Source organism: Tiliqua scincoides, chromosome 8, assembly GCF_035046505.1.
Source record: "Tiliqua scincoides isolate rTilSci1 chromosome 8, rTilSci1.hap2, whole genome shotgun sequence".
NCBI lineage: Eukaryota > Metazoa > Chordata > Lepidosauria > Squamata > Scincidae > Tiliqua > Tiliqua scincoides.
In genome coordinates, this window is record NC_089828.1 from 39,172,646 (window position 1) to 39,199,436 (window position 26,791).

The 26,791-nt window shown below is 48.2% G+C and overlaps 2 protein-coding genes across 2 annotated transcripts in view; one reads left to right on the plus strand and one right to left on the minus strand.

The window, feature by feature from the left end:
- LOC136659277 (disintegrin and metalloproteinase domain-containing protein 10-like) overlaps positions 1-20,046 on the plus strand; it is a 42,546-nt gene extending 22,500 nt beyond the window's left edge. Inside the window, exons 11-16 of the mRNA XM_066636413.1 lie at positions 11,412-11,556; positions 12,351-12,534; positions 14,087-14,186; positions 17,022-17,242; positions 18,064-18,160; positions 19,916-20,046. Coding sequence (XP_066492510.1) covers positions 11,412-11,556; positions 12,351-12,534; positions 14,087-14,186; positions 17,022-17,242; positions 18,064-18,160; positions 19,916-20,046 — 878 coding nt within the window. The remainder of the gene's footprint in view (positions 1-11,411; positions 11,557-12,350; positions 12,535-14,086; positions 14,187-17,021; positions 17,243-18,063; positions 18,161-19,915) is intronic.
- A 2,346-nt stretch (positions 20,047-22,392) lies between these two features.
- MICOS13 (mitochondrial contact site and cristae organizing system subunit 13) lies at positions 22,393-25,481 on the minus strand. The gene is made up of 4 exons (XM_066635308.1): positions 24,827-25,481; positions 23,994-24,150; positions 23,708-23,759; positions 22,393-22,612 (listed from the first exon to the last, which is right to left on the minus strand). The coding sequence occupies exons 1-4, from the start codon at positions 24,853-24,855 to the stop codon at positions 22,515-22,517; spliced, it is 336 nt and encodes a 111-aa protein (XP_066491405.1). The 5' UTR covers positions 24,856-25,481; the 3' UTR covers positions 22,393-22,514.
- Between the last annotated feature and the right edge of the window lie 1,310 nt (positions 25,482-26,791).

The window sequence follows — 26,791 nt, forward strand, 5'->3', positions numbered from 1 at the left end:
GACCTGCCTAGTTTAGGATTTAATTCAGGATCACGGAGTTGTGTATCACATCACTGGCATGTATCACGGAGGTCTGACTGAATGAGATGGGAAGCATAGGCCTATCCCAGATCTGTCTGCCAGGTTTCTGGGTACTGCAGCAGCCATGACTACAGGGGCAGGGAGATGGGGCTGCAATGGTCTTTCATGATACCATCCATCTTACCAGGTACCTGTCCTGTGGTCCATGGGGTTTGAGTGCCTTTGTGTCATGATGGAGGGTCTAGACAGATTAGGGATTCTGTTGGTGTACTGCCTGCCATGCTGCCCAACAGTCTCCCTACCTGAGCTGATTGGGGTAATCCTGAGCATGGTGTTGGAGTGCCCTTACCTATTAGTGTTGGGGAACCACAAAAAGGTCCCTAGGACAGCTGCAGTTCAGGACTTCATGGCCACCATGGCAACCATGGGTTTGTCTTAGAGAATATCTGACCCGACAGATGATGCAGAACCCATGTTGGATCTGATGTTTACTGCTGGGCAGGTTGATGGTGATCTGGACATGGAGGAGATTAAGATCACTCCTTTGACATGGACAGATCCTGAGTGGGATTTATGGACAATTTCCTGGTGGGATTTAGGCTAATTGCAGCTTCTTGCCTCTGCAGCAGCAGGGGGCTGCATTGTATGGTCCGCCCCCTGGAGGCTGATGTATCCGGATGGATTCCTGAGGGCTCTGGGGGACTTTCCTGTTGCCAGAGCTGGTGACTCACCCAACACCCTGACTGATCTCTGGAATGGGGAGATGACCAGGGCCCTGGATGAAATTGATCCTGAGCAGCATCTGCCCAGCTGCAGAGTAAGAGTGGCTCCTTGGTTTTCTGGGAAGCTGCAGACAATGAAGTGGTGGGACAGACATAAGAACATAAGAACAGCCCCACTGGATCAGGCCATAGGCCCATCTAGTCCAGCTTCCTGTATCTCACACTCATGTTGGCAACCTTCAGTCTCGAAAGACTATGGTATCGCGCTCTGAAAGGTGGTTCTGGAACAGCGTCTAGTGTGGCTGAAAAGGCCGATTCGGGAGTGACAGTCCCTTCCACACCGGGAGCAAGTGCAGTCTGTCCCTGGTCTGTCCCAATGGCTATGGGCCTTCCTTCTTTGCCTCTTTGCCTCAGTCTGTTGGCCAAGTGTCTCTTCAAACTGGGAAAGGCCATGCTGCACAGCCTGCCTCCAAGCGGCCAGCGCTCAGAGGCCAGGGTTTCCCACCTGTTGAGGTCCACTCCTAAGGCCTTCAGATCCCTCTTGCAGATGTCCTTGTATCGCAGCTGTGGTCTACCTGTAGGGCGCTTTCCTTGCACGAGTTCACCATAGAGGAGATCCTTTGGGATCCGGCCATCATCCATTCTCACGACATGACCGAGCCAACGCAGGCGTCTCTGTTTCAGCAGTGCATACATGCTAGGGATTCCAGCTCGTTCCAGGACTGTGTTGTTTGGAACTTTGTCCTGCCAGGTGATGCCGAGGATGCGTCGGAGGCAGTGCATGTGGAAAGCGTTCAGTTTCCTCTCCTGTTGTGAGCGAAGAGTCCATGACTCGCTGCAGTTCAGAAGTGTACTCAGGACGCAAGCTCTGTTGACCTGGATCTTGGTATGTTCCGTCAGCTTCTTGTTGGACCAGACTCTCTTTGTGGGTCTGGAAAACGTGGTAGCCGCTTTACCAATGCGCTTGTTTAGCTCAGTATCGAGAGAAAGAGTGTCAGAGATCGTTGAGCCAAGGTACACAAAGTCATGGACAACCTCCAGTTCATGCGCAGAGATTGTAATGCAGGGAGGTGAGTCCACATCCTGAACCATGACCTGTGTTTTCTTCAGGCTGATGGTCAGTCCAAAATCTTGGCAGGCCTTGCTAAAACGATCCATGAGCTGCTGGAGATCTTTGGCAGAGTGGGTAGTGATAGCTGCATCGTCGGCAAAGAGGAAGTCATGCAGACATTTCAGCTGGACTTTGGACTTTGCTCTCAGTCGGGAGAGGTTGAAGAGCTTTCCGTCTGATCTGGTCCGGAGATAGATGCCTTCTGTTGCAGTTCCAAAGGCCTGCTTCAGCAGGACAGCGAAGAAAATCCCAAACAAGGTTGGTGCAAGAACACAGCCCTGCTTCACCCCACCTCGGATGTCAAAGGGGTGGAGCCATCGAAGACAACAGTGCCCTTCATGTCCTTGTGGAAAGATCTGATGATGCTGAGGAGCCTGGGTGGACATCCAATCTTGGGGAGAATCTTGAAGAGGCCGTCTCTGCTGACCAGGTTGAAAGCCTTCGTGAGATCTATGAAGGCTATAAAGAGTGGCTGTCATTGCTCCCAGGAGACTGCAGTTGTCTAAGGGAGAATACCATATCAGTGGTGGACCTGTTGGACCTGTATCCACACTGCGATTCTGGATAGACGCTCTCTGCAAGTACCTGGAGCCTCTTTAGTGCAACTCGGGCAAACAGCTTTCCTACAACGCTAAGGAGAGAGATGCCGCAGTAGTTGTTGCAGTCACCCCTGTCACCTTTGTTCTTGTACAGCGTGATGATGTTTGCATCCCTCATGTCTTGAGGTACTCCACCTTCTCTCCAGCAAAGACAGAGGATTTCATGCAGCTCAGTGACAATGATCTCTTTGCAGCACTTTAGGACTACAGCAGGGATGATGTCTTTTCCAGGTGCCTTGCCAAAGGCAAGGGAGTCCAGGGCCACGTGAAGTTCTTCTAGGGTTGGTTCACTGTCAAGCTCCTCCAGCACAGGCAGGCACTCAATGTTGTTCAGCGCTTCTTCGGTGACTACATTTTCTCTGGAATATAGCTCAGAGTAGTGCTACACCCAGCGTTCCATCTGCTGCGCCCGATCCTGGATGACCTCACCTGCGACAGACTTCAGAGGGGCAATTGTATCTCACAGCGGCCCACCAAATGCACCAGGGAGCGAGACCTGGTGCCCTTGCTTGCATCTGGCATTCTGACATAGCACATTTCTAAAATCAGGAGATTGCACATACACATCATGGCTTGTAACCCATAATTGATTTTTCCTCCAGAAACGTGTCCAATCCCCTTTTAAAGGCATCTAGGCCAGACGCCATCACCACATCCTGTGGCAAGGAGTTCCACAGACCAACCACATGCTGAGTAAAGAAATATTTTCTTTTGTCTGCTCTAACTCTCCCAACACTCAATTTTAGTGGATGTCCCCTGGTTCTGGTGTTACGTGAGAGTGTAAAGAGCATCTCTCTATCCACTCTGTCCATCCCCTGCATAATTTTGTATGTCTCAATCATGTCCCCCCTCAGGCACCTCTTTTCTAGGCTGAAGAGGTCCAAACGCCGTAGCCTTTCCTCATAAGGAAGGTGCCCCAGCCCAGTAATCATCTTAGTAGCTCTCTTTTGCACCTTTCCCATTTCCACTATGTCTTTTTGAGATGCGGCGAACAGAACTGGACACAATACTCCAGGTGTGGCCTTACCATCGATTTGTACAACAGCATTATAATAGTAGCCGTTTTGTTCTCAATACCTTTTCTAATGATCCCAAGCATAGAATTGACCTTCTTTACTGCCGCCGCACATTGGGTCGACACTTTCATTGACCTGTCCACCACCACCCCAAGATCTCTCTCCTGATCTGTCACTGTCAGCTCAGAACCCATCAGCCGATATGTAAAGTTTTGATTTTTTGCCCCAATGTGCATGTCCTTACACTTTCTGACATTGAAGCGCATATGACATTTTGCTGCCCATTCTGCCAGTCTGGAGAGATCCTTCTGGAGCTCCTCACAATCACTTCTGGTCTTCACCACTCGGAAAAGTTTGGTGTCATCTGCAAACTTTGCTACCTCACTGCTCAACCCTGTCTCCAGGTCATTTATGAAGAGGTTGAAGAGCACCGGTCCCAGGACAGATCCTTGGGGCACACCGCTTTTCACCTCTCTCCATTGTGAAAATTGCCCATTGACACCCACTCTCTGCTTCCTGGTCTTCAACCAGTCCTCAATCCATGAGAGGACCTGTCCTCTAATTCCCTGACTGTGGAGTTTTTTTAGTAGCCTTTGGTGAGGGACCGTGTCGAACGCCTTCTGAAAGTCCAGATATATAATGTCTATGGGTTCTCCTTGCATCCACATGCCTGTTGAGCTTTTCAAAGAATTCTAAAAGGTTTGTGAGGCAAGACTTACCCTTACAGAAGCCATGCTGATTCTCCCTCAGCAAGGTCTGTGTGTTTTGAGATTATATCTTTGATGAGGCATTCCACCATCTTACCCAGTATAGATGTTAGCCTATAGTTTCCCGGGTCCCCCTTGTTTCCCTTTTTAATGATAGGCGTGACATTTACTATCCTCCAATCTTCTGGCACCGTGGCCGTTTTGAGGGACAAGTTGAATATTTTAGATGCAACATTTAGAGCAGGGCTGTCCAAAGTTTTTGGCACTGTGACGGGGGCCGGGGAAGAATTAATTTACATTTAAAATTTGAATAAATTTACATAAGTTTACATAAATGAATATATTAAAGATGAACTTATATGAATGAATGAAAGTCTTGCAATAGCTCAAGGCCTATAAAAGGCCTTGTACAAAGCAAGGCTGGCCTTTTCTTTGCTGCCGCTACTGCATCACAGATGTGAAACAACAAGCAGTGGAGGGAGCCCTCATCCCACAGCTCATGCGAGAGGTCAAACAGTCGCCCGCACGCTGTGAGCAGTTGCATCGGGCCAGTGTGGGCTCCAACAAATCTCTGGAGGGCCAGAGGCTCATTGGAGACTGGGGGCTCCCTGAGGGCCGCATTGAGAGGCCTCAAGGGCCACAAGTGGCCCCAGGGCCAGGGTTTGGGCACCCTGATCTAGAGTGACAGAAGACTTGTGCTGCTTCTGACCGCATAGAGGCTAGAGTTCATCCCAGAGCCTATTCTATGGCGGTGGCAGAGCTTAAGCGGTCATGCATCTCTCCCACCATCACATCCTTGGAGAATTGTCTGGCTGAGCTCTTCTGAGATATTCCATCTCACCCCCCCCTACTGATGGGGAGGAGCACACAGAGGCTCGCTGTGATAAATTGGCTAAGCACTTCACAGATAAAGTCGATCAGATCCAGCACGACTTGGATGGCACATTAGGAGTATCTGTCCCTGGGGTAACTGCCTATCCTGTGAGATTCTTTTTGACTTGTAGAACCTGAGGATGTGGACAAGATTCTCTGGAGTGTGAGGCCATCTTCTTCCCACTTGACCCTTGTGTGTGACTAATTAATCCGTCCAGGGAGGGTTGGCTGAGTGGACAGGAAGGGTGGTGAATTCTTCTCAGAGGGAGGGGGTATTGCTGCCAACCTTGAAGCAGGTGGTGGTTCACCCCCTCCTGAAGAAATCCTCTCTGAATCCCACTAATTTGAACAACTTCTGGCCAGTCTCATATTCCATTCTTGGGCAAGGTGATCAAGTGGGCGGTGATGTTTCAACTCCAGCGGGTCCTGGACAAAGCTGATTATCTAGATCCTTTTTGGTCTGGCTGGTTGCCTTGGTGGATGACCTGTGCCGGGAAATGGACTGGGGGAGTATGTCCCTGTTAGTCCTACTGACCTGTAGGCGGCCTTTGACACCATCGACCATGGTGTCCCTCTGGGTCAGTTGGCTGAGTTGGGGCTTAGAGGCACTGTTCAGCAGTGGTTCCGCTCCTTCCTGTCTGACAGATCCCAGAAGGTGGTGCCGGGGGAAGGCATCCTAGCTTCTTAGGTGTGGGGTGCTGCAAGGCTTCATTCTATCCCCCATGCTGTTCAACATGAAGCTGCTGGGTGAGCTCATCTGGAGTGAGATCATCTGGGGTAGGGTGTCATCAATATGCTGATGACACCCAGATCTTTCTGTCCTTTCCTCCTGAGTCCAAGGAGGTTGTCAAAGTTCTGGATCGTTGTCTGGAGGCAGTTGGGATCTGGATGTGAGTGAACACATTTTGAACACAAATTGAATGCTGATAAGACAGAGGTTCTCCTGGTCCAGAAGTTCAAGGTTCAGGTATTGGACTGTTGTCCTGTTCTGAATAGGGTTGCACTCCCTCTGAAGGAGCAGGTCTGCAGCTTGGGGGTGCTCCTGGATCCACAGCTGCTCCTGGATTACCAGGTAGTGACTGTAGTCAGGAGAGCCTTTGCTCAGCTTTGGCTGATTCTCCAGCTGCGACCATACTGTCACTCAGACCTGGCCATGGTGATCCATGCCCTAGTGACATCCAGATTAATTACTGCACTGCGCTGTATATGGGGCTGCCTCTAAAGACTGTCCGGAAACTGCAGTTAGTGCAGAATGTGGCTGCCCATGTGGTTGCTGGGACTCATTGCTTTGACTCAGTTGGGCCGCTGCTTCAGTGGCTACACTGGCTGCCAGTTCGTTTCCAGCTGGTTTGACTTTTAAAATCCTATACAGCTCAGGTCCAAGGTATTGACGAACTGCCTCCTTCCATACAATCCAACCCATCTTCTCAGATAATCAGAGGGGGCCCTTCTAACTGTGTGCCACCAGTGGAGGTGAGGGGGGATGGTGGCAAGAAAGAGGGCCTTCTCGATGGTGACTCCCCATCTGTGGAATTCCTTCCCCCTGGATTGGAGAACAGTTCCTTCTTTAGAATCCTTTTGGTGGGGTCGTAAGATCTTTTTATTCAAGGAAGCCTTTTTATGCTGACATGGGGGTGGTTCAGGATGTGGACTCACCTCCCTGCATTACAATCTCTGAGCATGAACTGGAGGTTGTCCATGACTTTGTGTACCTTGGCTCAACGATCTCCGACACTCTTTCTCTCGATACCGAGCTAAACAAGCGCATCGGTAAAGCAGCTACCACGTTTTCTCTCTCACAAAGAGAGTCTGGTCCAACAAGAAGCTGACGGAACATACCAAGATCCAGGTCTACAGAGCTTGCGTCCTGAGTACACTTCTGAACTGCAGCGAGTCATGGACTGTTCGCTCACAACAGGAGAGGAAACTGAGTGCTTTCCACATGCGCTGCCTCCGACGCATCCTCGGCATCACCTGGCAGGACAAAGTTCCAAACAACACAGTCCTGGAACGTGCTAGAATCCCTAGCATGTATTCACTGCTGAAACAGAGACGCCTGCGTTGGCTCGGTCATGTCGTGAGAATGGATGATGGCCGGATCCTAAAGGATCTCCTCTATGGAGAACTCGTGCAAGGAAAGTGCCCTACAGGTAGACCACAGCTGCGATACAAGGACATCTGCAAGAGGGATCTGAAGGCCTTAGGGATGGACCTCAACAAGTGGGAAACCCTGGCCTCTGAGCGCTGGCCGCTTGGAGGCAGGCTGTGCAGCATGGCCTTTCCCAGTTTGAAGAGACACTTTGCCAACAGTCTGAGGCTAAGAGGCAAAGAAGGAAGGCCCGTAGCCAGGGAGACAGACCAGGGACAGACTGCACTTGCTCCCGGTGTGGAAGGGATTGTCACTCCCGGATTGGCCTTTTCAGCCACACTAGACGCTATGCCAGAACCACCTTTCAGAGCGCGATACCACAGTCTTTCGAGACTGAAGGTTGCCAATACATGGGGGGGAGGGGCACGGTGCTTGTTTTTGGTATTGTTTTATTTGTAAGCTGCCTTGAGTACCCTTTGTGGACTAGAAAAGTGGGACATAAATTCTATAAAACAAACAAACAGATAAAATCTTCCTGTGAGTAAGTCCCACTGAAGTCAATGGGGCTTACTTTAAACATGTTCTTCATTCTGTCAGATTATGAGGGCTGCACTGGAATCTTCAGTAGCCTGACCTGTCTCCATTTCTAATCTTCTCCTTTGTTTTCTTTTGTTCCCAATATGTCTCCCCAGCTTTATTGCTCATAGACTGAGCTATAGAGTGCTGTGCGAGTTCTTTCCTGTAATAAGCTGCGTTCAGCTGAGTCAGACCCAGTGGCATCACTGGGGTTTGTGTCACCCAGTGCGGGAGGCCAGCATGTCACCCCTATGATGGAACTCCGCTCATGCAATGAGCAGTGGGTGTAGTGGGTGTAGTGAAAACCCATCCCACTGGTTTTCTGGCTATATCTTTTGATGGAATAGAGATACTTCAGTGTGGTTTATTTTATTGCATTCTGCAAGAAATTATGCATTGATTGCTTTATAATTTGATGGTATTATTAGAAAATACCAGGATTCTAAAAATTTTGGCCAGAGGTGGAGCCCCCCACTGGCATTGTATATTCACTGACTAGCAGTAGCTTTCCATGTCTTCCCAGCCTTACCTGGTAATGCCAGGGAATGAACCTGGGATCATCTGCATGATCTGCATGAACTGGGCTTTGCTGTTGAGTTGCCACCACATCCCAAAGTCTTCACTCTAGGCCAGTGGTTCTCAAACTTCCTAGGAGTTTTATTCCCAGGGTAACTCTTTGCAGGGGAGGGAGTGAGGGCAGCAACATGATTCCCAGGATCATGTTGCTAATGGGAGTGAAAGGGGGTACTTATAGGTACATTACAGGACATAGGCAGGACATTACAGGAGGTGCAGGGAGCCCTGTACAGCCTTCTGCAGGGCTCCCTGATACTTAGAATGTTGAAAAAAGCAGGTACATAAGAACATAAGAACAGCCCTGCTGGATCAGGCCATAGGCCCATCTAGTCCAGCTTCCTGTATCTCACAGCGGCCCACCAAATGCCCCAGGGAGCACACCAGATAACAAGAGACCTGGTGCCCTCCCTTGCATCTGGCATTCTGACGTAGCCCATTTCTAAAATCAGGAGGTTGCACCATTATGGCTTGTAACCCATAATTGATTTTTCCTCCAGAAACTTGTCCAATCCCCTTTTAAAGGCATCTAGGCCAGATGCCATCACCACATGCTGTGGCAAGGTGTTCCACAGACCAACCACACGCTGAGTAAATAAATATTTTCTTTTGTCTGTCTTAACTCTCCCAACATTCAATTTTAGTGGATGTCCCCTGGTTCTGGTGTTGTGTGAGAGTCTAAAGAGCATCTCTCTATCCACTCTGTCCATCCCCTGCAAAGCCAGGTGCATTTGTCCATCCAGGTGCAAAGCGCTTTCTACTTGCGAATGCCCTTGCCCCCGGCCCTCACCCCCTCTCCTGCCCCTTAAAGGGATGGGGAACCATTACACCAACTAGTGGGTCACTGCCCACCGGTTTGAGAACCACTGCTCTAGGTCATCATAAAGGAGATCGCCTAATGGATCTCCCAGGATCAGAACTGGCTGATGATAAGCATGCCAATCCACAGAAATTGTACTTTGTACCTAACATCTGGTATTCAGAGGTAGTCTGCCTCAGGTTTTGGGGGTTCCATTTAGTTATTTAGCTATTAACAGCCTGATAGACCCACCCTCCATAAGAAAAGCTTTGCTGGATCAGAGAAAAGCCCATCACTCTGTTTCTAACAGTGGCTAAGCAAATACCTCCAGATGTTTTCACTCACGCTACCACGTTCACCTTTGTCCTAGGCAGGGATGGGAACTCGAGTCAAGTGACTCAAGTCTGAGTCACAAAAATATGCTTTTTTGCTGACTCGTGAACACTCCAGTCAGACGTGTCAATGACTCCAGCACTGACTCAAGTCTGAGGTCACTGACTCGAAATGCACCCCTACGCATGCAGACTCAAGTCTGTGTCTGGATGTGCTGGCTTACTTTTTTTGGTTGTGAAAGACCTCTTGGGGTCATCCTTCAGACCGGGTGAGCAGCAGGGAAGTGCCAGCCAGGAAAGGGTTAAAGTTTTGGCTTTTGCATCAAGCAGGAGACAAGGGGGAGGTGGGAGTGGGCTTCTCTGAAGGAATGGTGATCATTGGACAAAGTTTCTTTCCCGGGACGAGTGGGGGGAGAAGGTGGGGGGGGAGGCAGTTCCTAGCCATGAAAGGGAAACTCATGGCATGGCTGCAGCAGGCTCATTGAAAGACTGGCCACAATGGGACTATTTCTGAGTAGAGCTGCAAAGGATTGGATTGTACTGGTAGGCCTCCCAGCTGCTGCGCATGACCCTCCTCCCTATTGCCACTTTTGTCCCCACTCTCATCGCACCCCCTCCCAACTTGTTTACAGATGGGATGGGGACATCAGATAGGTGTTTAAAGAGAACTCCGGCGCACACACGCACACACTCCAGCAGCAGCTTCTTTTTTCCTTCGTCTTCTGTGTTTTTTTCTGAGTTTTTTCTAAAGGGAAAGACTTGTGACTTGAGTCTTTTTGAGTCACCAAAATGTTCTGGGTGACTCGGAAAGTCTGCCCACTCATTTTTCAGTTGAGTTGTGGGGTGGAGACTCATGACTCAACTCAAATCATGCTGGACTTGCCCATCCCTGATCCTAAGCATCTAAGATAGATAGATGCTTAGGAAATCTCCAAGTCTTCATATAGAAGACTTCCTATACATGGAAGTCTCCATTTGAGATGTCTAACAGCACAAACAAGGCCCTCTCCTGTTGTTTATTCCCAGCACCTGACATTTAGAGATACACAGAATATTTTCAAGCAGGAGATTTCAAAATCCTGAATTTATACCCACTACCAGAGTTTCTGCAATGGCACAGTGTGGTTGTTGAACACACATATACCTATTCATGGTTCCTAGGCAGGCTTGAACTTTGTCACTTTGTTCCTGAAATGAAGAATTGGCAGTTGCTCTGTACAGTTCAGGCTGAAATTCTATACACATGTCTGGGAGTAAGCCACATTGAACAAAAGGGGACTTATTTCTGCATAGACGTGGATAGGGTTATGCTGTCTGTCATAGTTCAGTCACTCTGCAGTTCAGTCATATTTCCAATATTATTATTATTATTATTATTATTATTATTATTATTCTTTATTTTTAACCCACCTTTCTCCCCGAAGGGACTCAAGGCGGCTTACAAAACAAGGTTAAAACACATTAAAAACATAGTTTAAAACAGATAAAAAATAACATATTGTAACATGTTGTAAAAACAGTAGTCAGATAAAAAACTAGTCAGATAAGAGCATAGCGCAGCAAATTAAAAAAGGATCAGGCCTGTAAACAGATGTTAAAAAATATTAAGAGATGTTAAGAGATTTTTAAAAGGCCAGGAGCTCAGAAGGCTTGTCTAAACAGAAGGGTCTTCAGGCCTTGCCGAAAAGTTTCAAGAGAGGGAGCAGTTCTTAAGTCAAGGGGAAGGGAGTTCCATAGTGTTGGTGCCACTACTGAGAAGGCCCTATTTCTTGGCGCTGCCCTAGGCTACCTATCTCCCTAGGCTGCGGCACTTGTAAAAAGGCCTTCTCCGATGACCTAAGAGGATGGGCCGGATTGTACGGGAGCCAATATAAGCCATCTAATCCATAACAGAATTGCAAAATGTAATATAAAGCAACAGCAGGCATATATTTGGTCTCTCTGATGTTACTGCCTTGATCTGAGCAGTTACTTCCTTTGTAATTTCTCCCAGAAACGGATCTTCCTATCTGTGGGAATCGGATTGTGGATCCAGGCGAGGACTGTGATGTTGGCAATGATGTCACAGATGCCTGTTGTTACAGTGCTAGTGAGCCAGATGGAAAACGATGCCGGTTGAAACCAGGAGCTCTGTGCAGGTAATGATGATGTATCTGGTTTGAGTTCTGCAAGGGGACACCAAAGAGGGTAGCAACAGCAGCAATAAATGCCAAGACAAGCGGTAGTTGCCTATGTTGACTGGCAGTAGCTCTTCAAGATTTCAGGTGGGTTCTTTGCCAGCCCTACCTGCTAAAGATGCTATGCTGCTAAAGATGCACCTTCTGTATGCAATACAAGGGCTCTATCACAGTGGGTCTATCAGAGGCTGTTAATAGCTAAATAACTAGGGCTGCAATCCTAACCACTCTTTCCTGAGAGTAAGCCCCATTGAGCAAAATAGGACTTACTTCTGAGTAGACCTGGTTAGGATTGTGCCCTAAATGGAACTTCCACATCCAGAGGCAGACTACCTCTGAATTCCAGACGTTAAGTACAAACTATAACTTCTGTGGGCTGGCATACTTTTCAGCAGCCACTTCTGGTCCTGGGAGATCCATTAGGCTCCTTCCTTGATGATGGCCTTTCATATAGAGCACTGGTCTCTAAACTTTTTGGCCAAAGGGCCGCATCAAATATCTGGCACAGTGTTGAGGTTCAGAAAAAAAAATTAAATATACATTTTAAATAAATACATTAGAGATGGAATTTCTATGAATGAATAAATGAAAGAATGGGCCCAAATGTCCAGAATTATTCCAAGCACCAGCATAGCCCAAGAAATAAAGCACACACCTAAATGGACCCCCATTTCCCCACCCATTCAGCTCAGCTCAGCAGCAGAGCCCAGCCAGATTTACAAGTCTGCACCTAAGAAATGTTTTCACCTTTTCAGCCCAAGCCAGGGACTCTGCTGCAGCCATGAGTGTGTCCACAAACCCCATGGAGATCTCTGCCAGGAGGAGACAGACTGTGCTTCTGAAAGTGTTTGCTCTGGATCAACAGCCAAATGCCCAGTGCCTCTTCCAAAAGCCAACTTCACTATCTGTGGCAGGCAGTCACAAGTGTGTTTGAATGGGGTGAGTTACATGGAGGCAAAATTGGTTAATGGCTGTGGATCAGGACGGCTAAATGGAACCTCCGTGCCCAGGGGCAGCCTGGATACTGAATACCGGTTGCTGGGAGGGGAGAAACAATAGTGGAGGGTTGTTAACTTCTTGTTTTTAAGTGAAACTTCCACATTTAGGAGCAGTCTACCTCTGAGTATCGGATTCTGAGGGCAAACAATGGAGGGGGAGTTGCCATGATCCCAGCTGAAACTGATCTTAGGCTATGAGGGTGCAAAATTGAGAGGATACAAATGAAGGATATAGCTATCAGTTATCATGATGATTATATAGAATCTCCATGTTTAGAGGCAGTGTACCCCTGATTACCAGTTGCTGGGTGGCAAGGTGGCACCAGTTGCTGGGTGGCATTGCTCTCATGCCCTGGAGGTATCTGGTTGTGGCAGAGGTTGTGGTAATCTCTTAGATTCTTACATGCTCTTATAGAGAGCTGGTATTTCAATGGCTCTTAAGCAAGCTAAATGGCTTGGAGGCAGTCTACCTCCAATTACCACATCCTGGGAATAAGTAACAGGGAGAGAGTTTGCCATCATTGTGCCCTGCTTGACTTAACAGCTGTTGGATGCAGGATGCTGGGCTAGATGGAACAGAATAATAAAATGATTGTTCAAAGAAATGAATGCAGTTCCTGACACTAGGGTAGAAGCTAGCAGCTGGCAGCTTTGGGGGCCAAATTTATTTTTGTCACATTTTTATAGTACCCTTCCTACAAGAAGCTCAGGGTGGTGTACATGGTTGCTTCTCTCCTTTTAGCCTCACAACAACCCACTGAGGTAGGTGAGGCTGAGAGATAGTGACTGGCCAAGGTCACCCAGAAAGCTTTTTTACTGAGCAGGGATTGGAACACAGATCTTCTGGGTCCAACACCAAAACCACTATACCATCCTGGCTCATATTCAGCATGTTGCTGTCTGAACCAATAATTATCAACCCTTGGGGTCAAACTACAACAAACATATTAAAAGGAGACATGCCAAAATCCAACAACTTCTGTAGTTTTCAAACAAACACTGGCTGTATGTGAGCATCTAGATAGATTGTGATGCAAATGGAGAGGAGACTTAAGTTGTTCCTGCTGAAAATCCTCTCCGGACATTGCTGTATGTGCCGGAGCAGTTATGTGCCTTAGAAAAGGGGAGATGGGATAAGCACCATTTGTCACAGGGGGACTTGGCGGCAGCAAGGCCTTGCAGGGTAGGAGGGCGGGTGAGAAGCCTTTATACTCACCACTCCCTTGTTAGATCTCCAGCAAACCTAGTGTGTCAGGGTTGCTACCAGATTTCTATCTTGGGGAGGAGGTGATATTTCATGGGCCTTGTCGAGATGGACACCTTGACATAAAACACCAATTTAGCTTTGAATCTCAGTGCCACTGGTGTGAAAGGGCCCAATCCCCTTCCAGACTCAAAATGGTAAAAAAAACTATTTTGCAGAGTTCCTGCAAAAGTTTTAAACTTTTCCTCCATCCTAGAATTCATGCCTCTCCACATATCTCACATTTTAGCTCTGTGTGGGATCCCTTTGCATCCAACATGGTTTAGAACAGTGTGATTGCATCTCCAGTTCCCTTGCAGAAAGATGTCAGCTCTGTTGCCAACTGCCAGGTATGTGCTTCTAATTTATTTTTGAATTTCTAACCCTACCACTAAATATGTCCATTCAGGTTACAGCCTGTTATACAGTGGCAAAGTGCAGGAGCTTGTCATGACATCCTGCATTAAGGAAAAAAAATCAACTTTAAAATTTTTAATTAGTGTTTTCTTCTCCTCTTATTTCTACATTGAAACATATTATACTTAAAGATCTCAGTCATTTCATCCCAAATTGTTGGAGTGGGTTGATAGTTTTAAAAAACATGACTAAAAATAAAAACTCCCACAAAGAAACATAAAATGTATATTACAGTGCTAGCCTATGCATGTTTAAGAGGGGATTGGACAAATTTCTGGAGGTAAAGTCCATCATGGGTTACAAGTCATAACAGGTATGTGCAAGCTCCTGATTTTAGAAGTAGGCTACCTCAGAATGCCAGATGCAGGGGAAGGCAATCAGTAACACCAAAATCATTTGCATACTACTGTATGACACTTAATAGGGGACACTTATTAGACAGACACTTAAATAGGAGACACTTAAACAGTGATTGGATTAAGACACAAGACTTCCTCGCATAATGTGTGACTATGGGGGGGGGGGGGTAGTTGTGTAACCATGAGCTTGTGGCTTGACCAGAGTCCTGGAAATGTGGTCTGTATGCTGGGAGAACAGTTTAGCTTGCATGATATTATAACCAGATATATAGAAAATCACAGCTAAAAGGCAAAAGGGGATTTTCATGTAACAATCTGCTCAGGAGCAGGTAGGCTGGCAGGGGAGTGGATTGTGGGCAGGGAGGGAGTGGAACCTGGCATTCTGGGAGAAGAACCAGGGACAGGGAGGGGGTGGATCCAGCAGCAATGGTGCACACTGGATCTAAATGTTACCAAAAGGGCTGTTTTGTTAGGGGAATTATTACACTACCCTTTATTGGAACCTCAGGATCACAGACTGGATAACAAGACGGCGTAATGCAGAGAAATTCCCTTTTGCTTAAAGAGGAGACTGAAAGATAACTTTTAATAAAAGATTATAGTTTTATTACAAAAGCACAAAGGTAAACATAATGCACATGGAGAAATGATAAGTGTATGTTTCTTCATCCTAATACTTGAAACCAGTGTACCTAGCTTTCATGGTGGTTGCGTGTGGAGAGTATTTGGTGCATCCGAGGAAATTAGAAAAAGGAAAGGTTGTAGGGAAGGATTTTAGGGGTCCCTGGTCTGCCAAACCCAGTTGCTGACTAAAGATGGGGAGAGAAGGGGGAAAAAAGGGGGGGAAGAAGGGAAAAAGTTCCAGACGCAAGATAGTTACCTGTCCTGTAGAGCAGTTGGATGGGGGGGGGGAGAGTCCTGTGTGGAGGACCCTCTGACACAATACAGATGTGTTGGTCCTTGGAGGGGGAGCCAGAGAGAGAGACCATGTGGCAGGAAACCCTTTCTTAAAAAGGGTTTTCAGACAGTGCTGAGCTGGATGGTAGCTTGCTTACTACCACACAGCAGGGTATGTAAAACATTGAAAGGATCAGGATGTTATCAAAAATATTCAATGGGGTCAAATGGCTGGCTTCCTAGCTGGGGGAACTTAAACAATACAATGAATAAGGCATTTCAAGTTTGCATAAACAGTGATTGGATTAGGAGACACTTTTGCATACAGTTCTTAAACAGTGATTGGGTTAAAACAATACAATGAATACAGTAATGTAGGAGACACTTAAACAATGATTTAAGATGCCAGACTTCCTCCCATAATGTGTCCACAGGGAGGTGGAGGTTGTGTAAGCTTGTGACTTGAGCTGATTGTGGCCTGTGTGCTGAGGTTTAACCTGCATATTTTAGTCCATAGTACATAACCAGATAGAGAGAAAATCACAACTAAAAGGAAAAAGGGGATTTTCACATAACGTTATCCCCTCTTCCAAAAACTTCCCCCCCTTCCTTCCTCAGACATATGTCTCGAACATTTACCTTTGGGTTATCCACCCACCATAGGATGCAGCACATGACTTTTCGACACAACTGTGCTGGCGTTGGTAGCAGAAGATAGGACTGGGGCCTACCTAAGAATCTTGTCTTTTTGCTTTTTAAGCCAAGTCTCTATTTCTTATGACTGCAGAATGTCAAATTCACCTCTCCTTTTTTAAGGACACCTTGCAAAAATGTCTTGTTCATATCTTTATGTTGCCATTGATTGCTATCAGATGTACTGTAGCTCACCCCTCAATTGATTTCACTTGGCCTTACGATCCTCAGTGTGTCAAATTCAGAAAGCATTGCCCTCAGTTGCCCTCAAAGACATCACACAACCAAACTGACTGGCTACAGAGCACCATGATGCCATCCTGTAATATGTGATCCTTGTTTGGCTTGGGAACACTCATGTAACAAATCTAGATCAAGAAGAAAACGTAGCATGGAAGAGGGAGGGGAAATGTGAATATTCATACACAAAGTGCTTTTTAATCAATATTTCACTCCTGTCAGAATTGCTTTTTTGGATCTGAAAAGTCTGTTTTGTCAGTCATTGGGAGAGACAGAGACAAGCTAGAAAAGGCACCCACCCTTCCACCACTGAAAATTTTTTTCTGCCACCTCTTCTGGATTCAGTGAGCTCAGCAGATATTGCTTGCATACTTTCCAACATCTTTGCTGAAATATCTGCAAAAAAATGCCGTTCTGGCTCCTAATGCTAATGCTTTTGATTTATAAATTATATTCCTAATGCTTTTGATTTATAAATTATATGTTGTTGGAATGCTTCCAGATATAAAGATACCAGGCTTAAAACATATATAATAATTATCACAGTCTCTCAACTCTGTTCTGAAATGGCATCTGCAGGGCAGGCCAAAACCTGTGCCAGCACAACCTCCCCTGAATGGCACAATTTCTTCAATGGTTCCAAAATCCGACTGATGCCAGGCTCACCATGCAAAAGCAGAACAGGCTACTGTGACAAATTTCACATCTGCCAGTTTGTAGATGAGGATGGACCTGTTGCAAGAATGAAAAACTTCATCTTGAATTTCATCGAAATGGAAGATATAGCCACCTGGATGAAGGTGAGGACTCTCTGGGTTTGACCCTGGATCCCTGGCCTGTAAGTCATTTCCACAAGATGTGGTGATGGCCACTAGTTTGGATGGCTTTAAAGAGGGAGGGCAGGTCTGTCACTGCCTACTGATGGCAATGTACTATGTGGCTACGGCTGCAATCCTATATACCAGTGGTTCTCAAACTGGGAGAGTTTGAGAGCCAGTCTTTGCAGGGGCAGGAGGCAGCGGGGGTGGGGGGGAGGCAGCGGCGTGATCCCCAGGATTGCACTTACCCAAGCCTCCTGCAGCCTCCCCAGGGTGCAGGGAGCCCGGCGCGACTTCTGGCAGGGCTCCCCGCAGCAGGGAAAGTGGATGTGGAGCGATCATGCCCCGCCCCCGCTAGAGTGGAAGTGGAGCACGATTGCTCCCCCTGCCTCTAGGCTGCCTCCGCCCCTTAAGGGGGCAGAGACCAGGGCCCTCAGGCTGGGGCATCGCGACACCTGTTTGAATAGCACTGCTATACATGCTTACCTGGGAGTCTCATTGAACTCAGTGGGGCTTGTGCCTGAGTAGACATGCATAGGATTGCACTGTAGGATGGCTATGTGTTATCTCCAGCTCCAGTGGTGGTATATCTCCAAATACTAGTTGCAGGGCAGCAGCAGTGAGAGAGAAGTATGCCTTGTGGGCTTTCCAAAGACCACTGGTGCACCACTATGGGGAAAAAAGGCCTTTGGCTTGATCCACAGGAGTTTTCTCATATTCTTGTGACTTTATGACTGCTGGAGTCCTAGCCTCAGTCCTAGCTCCTGAATGGCTTACATAGTCTTGCTCTCTCTTTTTTGCAGACACGTTGGTGGGCTGTCCTCCTCATAGTTTTGACCTTGGCTGCCATGATGGCTGGGACTATCTTTCTGTTTGGAAGGACAGTTGACACTGAAACAGGTAGATTCAGTAAGAGCGCCACACTCCGTCTGTTTGCTATCCATTTAGCTTTACATTCAAACAAGTTTCAAAGGAGCTGCCATGGCTCCTCATTAAGTCCTTTTTGAGAAATATTAGTCAGGCAAAGGAGGTAACAAACAGGGCATTGTACATGATCCGCAGGAGTGAGAATCAATGCAGAATGTGGCAATGGGTGCAACACTCAAGCTTCTTTGGACCTTTGCATCTAAAAAACACAGGTCGCAAAGACAGGTTGCATATAATGTTCTGATGGCTCCTCTGAAATATCAGCCTGGTCACCTATGTATTTCCATTACATAAGAAGAGCTCCGCTGGATCAGGCTGAAGGCCCATCTAGTCTAGCTTCCTGTATCTCACAGTGGCCCACCCATAAGACACCTGCATCCTAGTGCCACTCCCTTGCACCTGGCATTCTGACATGGCCTACTTCTAAAACTAGAAGGTTGCAACATACCCATCATGGTTTGTAACCTATGATAGACTTTTTTTTTTAAGAAATCTGTCCAATCCCCTTTTAAAGGCATCACATATCCTGTGGCAAGGACTTTCACGGACTAATTACATGCTTGGTAAAGAAATATTTTCTTTTGTCTGTCCTAACTCTCCCAACATGCAATTTAGTGGATGTCCCTGGTTCTGGTGTTGTGTGAGAGGGAAAAGAACAACCTTCCCCTGCATAATTTTGTATGCTGCAATCATGTCCCCCCCAGGCACCTTTTTTCTAAAATAAAGCGCCTCAAACGCTGTAGCCTTTCCTCATAAGGGAGGTGCCCCAGCCCAGAAATCATTTTGGTCGCTCACTTCTGCACCTTTTCTAGTTACACTATATCCCTTTTGGGATGTGGCGACCAGAACTGGATACAATACTTCAGATGTGGCCTTATTTGTACAATGGCATTATTAGCTGTTTTATTCTCAATTCCCTTTTTAATTATCCTTAGCATGATATTAGTCTAGCATGGAATGTGCCATCGCACACTAGGTTGACATCCCAAGATCTCTCTTGTGAGATGTCACAGACTGCTCAGAACCCATTATATGTAAAGTTTGGATTTTTTGCCCCAATATGTATTACTTTAAACTTATTTACATTGAAATGCACCTGCCATTTTGTGTCCCTTCCTCCCAGTTTGGAGAGATCCTTCTGGAGCTCTTCACAATCCTTTCTGGTCTTCATCACCTGAAAAAAATTTAGCATCATCTGCAAACTTGGCCACCTTGCTGCTTATCCCTGACTCCAGGTCATTTATGAACAAGTTGAGAAGCACCGGTCCCAGGACAGATCCTTGAGGCACATCTGTGAAAATTTCATTGTGAAAATTGTGCATTGACACTGACTCTGTTTCGTGGTCCTAAACCAATTCTTAATCCATAAGAGGACTTGCCCTCTTATTCCCTGACTGGAGTTTTCTCAGCAGCCTTTGGTGAGGAACCGTGTCAAATACTTTATTTGTAACCTTATTTGCAAGGCTGTCTTGAGAACTAGGAACTTTGAATTTATACTGTATAAATATATATACTGTATAAACCAGAGACTCAGATCACATTCTGAAAGGAAATGGTGCCAAAGTCCTCTTGAAATCAAATTGGTTGTGGTCATTGATTTGTGGTCACAGACTTAACTTTCTTTGGATTGAGACGACTGAGTTCTGAAGTATGTACAGTATACAAAACACAGCCCCAAATCTCTCTTTGAAAGTTTCACTGAAAAACCTGAAATTGCGTTTTTCATAGATGACCGCATCACAAGAGGTTCCGATAAGGTCTCTGTTGGCCAGCCTTCTGCAAAAAAGAATACATTCTACTACTGGGAACACGAGATTTATATTGAAGCGATGCATCAGGAGTACGAGACGATTATCTAGAGCCCAATTCTTCTAGCAGGCTGTTGATGGTCCAGATCCGGATGATCTCTGAACTTTGGACTCTGCCTTCCCCTGCTGCTTCTGCCTCTTTATTTTGGACTCATCTATTTCCTGTAAGGAAATCCACCCCCCAGCTTGTTCTACCTATAGATTTAAAAGCCACCACCCCCAATATTCCATCACATTCTAGTGTAACCAAGAAAAAGGATGCTGGAGTAGGGCTATGCAGACGAAGGGACTAGCTCAGTTCTCAATGGCTGGTGTTTCCAGGGGCAGATCGAGCTCCCACTGCAGCAATGCCAGCAAGTACTTGAATCCCTGTTGCTTCCCCCCAGGTGCTAATGATGAATTAGCATCATTTGGTACTGCAGGAAAAAGATAATCCTAGATGCACATTTGCAGTGAAGATAAAACTTGCTGCTACTATCTTCACCCATCTCAACAATGTAGAGGTAGAGGCCAAGTAGAGGTACTGAGGCTGACCACCACTGTTAGGGGTTTCACCTCCTCCTATTCAGCTATTCAGAGGAACCCCTTCCCAGCTGTGTTGGTTGCAAATGGGGAGGCACCACAGCTCAGTGATAGAGCCCATGGTTTAAGTCCCTTTGGGTGGGATTGGGAAAACTCTGTCTGAAACTGGAAGCAAAGAGATGCTGTCAGCCATTGCACAAAGCTAGCATATGATAGTTTGCAGAGTTTCATGGGCGAAAAGAGGCAAGTCCCTGCCCCATAGAGTTTACAAGCGGAGAGATGGCTGGAGTCACCCCTTCCAAAAGCCTGGTTAATTTTGGGAATGAAAATTAAAAAGTGATAAGCCAAAGGCCTCCTAAAATAGGTAGGCAGTTGAGATCCCTCATGAATAGGTGATAGGTGGATCAAGAAGGTGGATCTTGATAGGTGGATCAAGAAGCAACAAAGTTGTAACAGAGAGTTGTAAGAGCCCAATCCTGAGCTGTCTAGTGCCAGCAAGCATGACTATACTGCCTGCACTGGGTGTCACGAACATGCCATAAAGCATGTTTGCAGAACCTGGAGAGTAGGGAGTGTCGCCACTGGGCATCACTGCCAGGAAGAGGACTCTCTGCAGCTGCTATAAAAGGCACCGCCAGGCAGCAGTGCAACTTTTCAGGGGAGGGTGGGGGGGGAGGATTTGGTCCAGAGGGGAGGAGATAGCAGCAGACTCTGCTGCCATATTCTATGTTCCCCCTTGGTTTTATGCCTGCTCAAAAGCAGGTGCAGATCCAAGGAGATCCTTTGGCATTGTTGCAGCAGGGTAAGGGACCCTGAGGAGACTTTCAGTGCTAGCCTGGTGCCCAGAGAATACAGTGGTTGCCCTTTCAGCACTGCTGTAGCCCTGGGTGCCAATGAGCATAGGATTGGGCTGCCTGAGACCTTCAGTGGATCTAGGAACAAGGGGAAAGACAGAGAAATGAAGGAGCAAGACCATGGAGAACTTTAAAAGTAAGAGCAAATAGTTTGTGCCAATTATATATTATTGCATTAATAAAGGGCATACATGGACAGGAAAATTGCCATATAACTAGCAACACCAGTTCCTCTCCTTTAAGTATAATCTGCATCTGCAGCAATAGGATGACTTATAGAGTATGTCCTACACCAAATGAGGAGGTGCCCAGGCGACAGCTGCAGCACAATTTCATCTAACCAAGATGTTCTCCATATTAATTTTGCAGTTATGTTCCCCTTGTGTTAGTTAGGAGAAGGAGTAACGGGCTCAGAAGAGCAACAAAACCACTCCCCATCAGTGTTCTTAGATGGAAGTCTTGAACAACCCAGTGAATGAGGCAGTTTGCAATTTCATAAGCACTGGTGGCAAGTCTTTCAATTGGGATTCATGGACAAAAGGGGTTTAAAAAAAACTGCTTTGTTGAAAATGAAGTTCATGACACCCAGACTGTTAAATTCTCATATAGTGTAATTGGGAAGCGTGGTATTCACAGTCATGGCTAGAATCAAACTAGTTACTTTTGTTTTGTACAAATGGAGATCCCTGATAAAATCCATAGATGTGTAACATTTTGTTGTCTTCAAACTGCCTCATTCACACACCCAAAAGTCTATAGTGCTGCCTACGCCAATAAACAGATACTACATGGCCCCATCTGTTCCCAGGCCTAACATGCTGATAGTTTCTTTAAATTCCAGAGCTGTTGGAATGTTTGTAATCATTCCATAATATGTCATCAACTAAGCCAGTGACTAGAAAAAGCTAATGTCTTCAACCAATATGAGGCTGAAAGGCCTCAGAGTCTAAAACCTGCATTTACATCAGTTTTCCCCCCCTTTTCTATGGATGGTTAACACATTAGGCCAAAACCTCTGAGGGGTGTTTCAAAGTCTTTAATATAGCCTTTCAGCAATAGAGCTATCCTGTGCTGGAAGGCATCAAGTAAAATCCCCATTAGATAGCAAGTGTGAAAGACAGAGCAGGTCTCCTCGGTGGGTTGTCATTTGACAAAGTCCTTCATATACTTCCATCCTTGCTGGGTGTACTCACAAGCCCTTGTAGGGGCCACAGAGAGGGCACATATGACTGTCCGAACTCCTGCAAAAACAAAACACAACATTAACAAAATGGACAGATGAAGCAGCTGTATTTTATTTATCCAGATTGTTTCTCCCATTATTTGGCTCAAAGAACCCACAAGGGGTGTGCAAAATGGGACCATTCCGATAAACATTCTGATTAAGATGATAAACTTATTGCCTTGGACTGCAAACGAAAAAGCCTTTACATCCCAAAGCTTCCTTGCACATAGAAAATAAGTGTGTCAGGGAGCAGGCTATGACAACTCTTCTTCCTGACTGGCTTGTTATCTATATGAAGGAATTTTTTAAAATTTTTAATAAAAGAGCATTCAGTTCAACCACAGTATACAGTTTTATACATTCACAAGGCACCTGCTTTGCTTGTAGAAGGTCTTGGGTCCAACCCCAAGCACAGTGAAGAGCATCTCTAGAGGCAGGGTAGAAAAACACCTCAGGAGAGCTGCTGCCATTCAGTGTGAAGGATACCGAACTAGATGGATACCGAACCTAATACTCTGATTCAGTATTAAGCAGCTCCATACGTTCATGTGATCTGCATGTCAGTGATAGACTTCGGAAAAGATTCTGGGATACACAGTCAAGACACTGGAAAGGCCTGCTCGGACACAAACTGAGCACCAAAAGCTCTCCTACAGCCTCTCCCTCTCTTTGAACAGCTCCTGATAAGTGTTCTAAGGCACTGTTTCACAAACTGTGGGTCGGGCCATGAGCCAATTTCAGGTGGGTCATTCATTTCAATATTTTATTTTAATATATTAGACTTGATGCTACCATAGTAGGTGACTGCATCGGGGGAAATGTTACAGCTCTGTACTTTTAACAGGCTACTATGTATATGCTTTTAACAATGATAGTAAAAGGGACTTACTCCTGGGTACGTGTGAGTAGGATTGCAGCCTAGGATTGTTAAAAATTTTCCTGCTTGATGATGTCACTTTAGGGTCATAAGATCACTTCCAATGGGTCCTGACTGAGAATCTTCTAATTCTAAAGAAGTGGGTCCCAGTTGAGAACCCCTGTTCTAAGGACCTGAGACTCTCTGGAACAGCCTGAAACTGTTTGAATGAAAAGCGAATGAAAAAGTGCTTGCCTGAGTTCCAGGAATTGCGGATGGAGAATTCAGTCTGTGGGACTGCTGGAAGCTGGAGAAATCAAACACAGAGATCAGAAAAGCTGAACCTGCTTGAGAAGAACAGCACTGAGCATGTCAGCTCATGAAAATGGCAGGAGATGACCCAACACCACAGCAAGCAGACACTGGGAAGTCCTGGGTTTGAATCCTCCCCTGCCGGGCCCTTGGCAAGCACTGTCTTCCAGCCTAACCCCTCTTTCTAAGAAGGGCATCATACGTGCTGCAGCCGACCAGTGAGCCTCACCTGCCAGCCAAGGTACCTCGCCCACTCCTCCACGGCCAGGGGCACGGCGTCTTGGGCCTTCCGAAGGGCCTGGGCCCCCCGATCGCCGTCGCTGAGCAGCCCTTGGCTGTACACCACGTACACGGCGCCCCCCGCCAGGCCTCCTCTGGCCAGCAACCTGAGCAGGAAAACGGAAGACGAAGGTCTAGCGAGGCCTTCCCGGCGGCCGGGAGGCGCTTCGGGGGTCTGCGGGCCGAGGCTGCACGCGCACTGGGGAGCAGAGCAGCTGCGGCCAGCTCCAGTCCCGACCGCGCTCGGAAGCCGCGGCAGGAGCCGAGGCACAGTTCACGGGGACGTGGCACCCTTCAGAAGGAGACCGGCAGAGGGCCCGAAGCGAGAGTCGCCCTCGGCTGCCCCGAAAGCGAAGCACCCGAGGGCCACGGGCAGCAGCCGCGCTCCCGGAGGAGGGGCCGCGGCACGAGCTTTCTCCCGCCTGCGCCCGAGTCCGCTCTCCACCTGGAGGAGCTTCGAAGGCAACGGAGGCGCACTCTGCACCTGCTCAGCGGGGCTGCCGAGCCTCCCCCGCCAGCCAGGCCCCGCTTTCCCCGACAGCAGGCGGGCTGCACGTCCGCGAGGGAGGCTTCGGGCAGGCCTCACTCCCGGAGAGCTTACAGGTCCGGAGAAGGCGCGGGACGGTGCGGCTGAAGACGCAGAGCCGTCCCGCGGCCAGTCGGGAAGGGGCGGCGGGCTCGGACGAGGCACCTTCACCTGCGCTGCCGCCGCCCGCCTTCTTCCGGGGAGACCCGCCAGGAGCCCCCCCCATTTTAAAGTTCGGCGGGCGTCCCGCGACTCACCCGAGGAAGGGCGAGATCCGGGGCGCCATGGCGGGGCAAGGACAACTCCTCTGGCCGCTCACGTGCACCAGGCAGCGGCGCTCGCGGAGGCTTTCGGGAAGCGCAGTCCTTGCGGGGCCTCCCGGACGGCGGCGGGGTCCTGCGGGGAGCGAGGCGAATGGCACAGCGGAAGCCGTCGACGCCTCCCTTTCCGCAGCCGAGGCGCGCGCCGTCTGCCGCGGGGCTCCGCCCGGACGCCACTTGGCCGCGGGGCAGGCGAGGGCGGGACCAGCGGCGGCCCCCAGCCGGGCGCCTGAGCCCGCGGTTCAGCGTGGGACCTCCGCTCCGCCTCTGTTGCAGCGGGCGGCAGCCGCGTCGGTTCTCGGAGGCCGCTGGAAGCGGGAGCGGCGATGGCGCAGCCAGAAGGAGGAGGGCCCGCGGGAGGCCCGGGGCACCTGCCGCGGCCTGGGGCGCTTGGGGAGCAGCGCCAGGAGGAGGCGGGGCTGGCCGGGCTGGCCGTCGTGGAGTCAGTTGCCTGTCAGCTCTGTTCCTGGGCAGACAGTCTGCAGGCCGTGGAGGCGGTGGCGTCGCTGGAGGGGGCGGAGCAGCCAGCCTGGCAGGGAGGTGGGCGAGCGGCCTCTCCCTTCGGAGCCATTCCCGTGCGGCTCCGTTTTGCTCCCCTCCCGGAATGGCTCCGAAGGGAGGGGCCGCTCGCCCACCTCCCTGCCAGGCTGGTTGCTCCGCCCCTTCCAGCGACGCCACCGCGCGGAGGGGCTGCGGAGTGAGGCCGGGCTGCGAGGCGGTGGCCTCTCTTGGCGCTGGGCTGTGCTGAGAGCCGGCAGACCTTGGCTGGACCACTCGGACGCCTGCAGCGCTGACCGCACGCCCGGGCTCTGGCTGCGCCCCTCGCTCGCTCCCTCAGGGGCGCGCGCGGACCGAGAGAGAAAGAGGAGAGGAGCGTGTTGAACGTGCACAGAGCCTCTCGCCCAGTCACAGCACAGAAGGCAGCGCGGAGAAGGGAACCGTTTCTTGTACCTCCACTTCCCTGGATGCTGAGAAGCTTCTGAGAGGCGCACTGGAGATTCGCCCTGCGAAGTCTTACGACACTTGGGGAGCTTCCTGAATTGCTCCCAGAGTGCTGCGTCACAACCCACCAGTGACGGATATCCCAACAGTGCCACAGGAACCCCAGGGGTTCTGCTGCGCCAGGATCACCATGCCGCTGCAGCACTGTTGGAACACCACCCTTCCCTCAGGCCCAAGCCCCACAAACCTGCATGAGTACTTGTGGTTCCAAAGTCCGAGTAGGACTTTGGGAACTGCTGGTTTGGGATCTTCTATTCTGCAACTAAATCATGAATAGCATCAAATGGTTATCTGTTGCCTACAATAAATCTGGAAAAAGGAACAAGGTCCACTCTCATCTTTAATTTTTGTTTGGAGCCATTAGCATGTGCAATTAGACAAAACTCTTTTATCCAAGATATTAAATACAATGCAAATGAATTCACAATTATTATGTATACTGATGATATTCTGTTGTTTTTTGCAGATCCCCTTGTGCCCATTCCTGAATTACTAAAATTAATTACTGTTTTTGGAAATATCTCTGGTTACTGTATCAACTAGACCAAATCTGAAGTGATGCTGCTGGAAAATGCTTTGTGCCTGGAAATTCAGATGGTGTCCTTATTATTAAATATTTAGGAATCCTACTCCCTCGACACATAACGCAGCTGATCAAATTGAATTTTGATGACATATGACATCTCAGTGGACTTAGATAAATGTCCTTCTGAATATGTCCTTCTGGGGCAAAGTGAATACACTTAGGACCCAATCCTATCCAACTTTTTAGTGCTAATGCAGCCATGCCAACAGGATGTGCACTGCATTCTGTGATGGAGGGGCAGTCATGGAGGCCTCCTCAAGGTGAGGGAACATTTATTCCCTTACCTTGGGGCTGCACTGCAGCTGCATCAATGC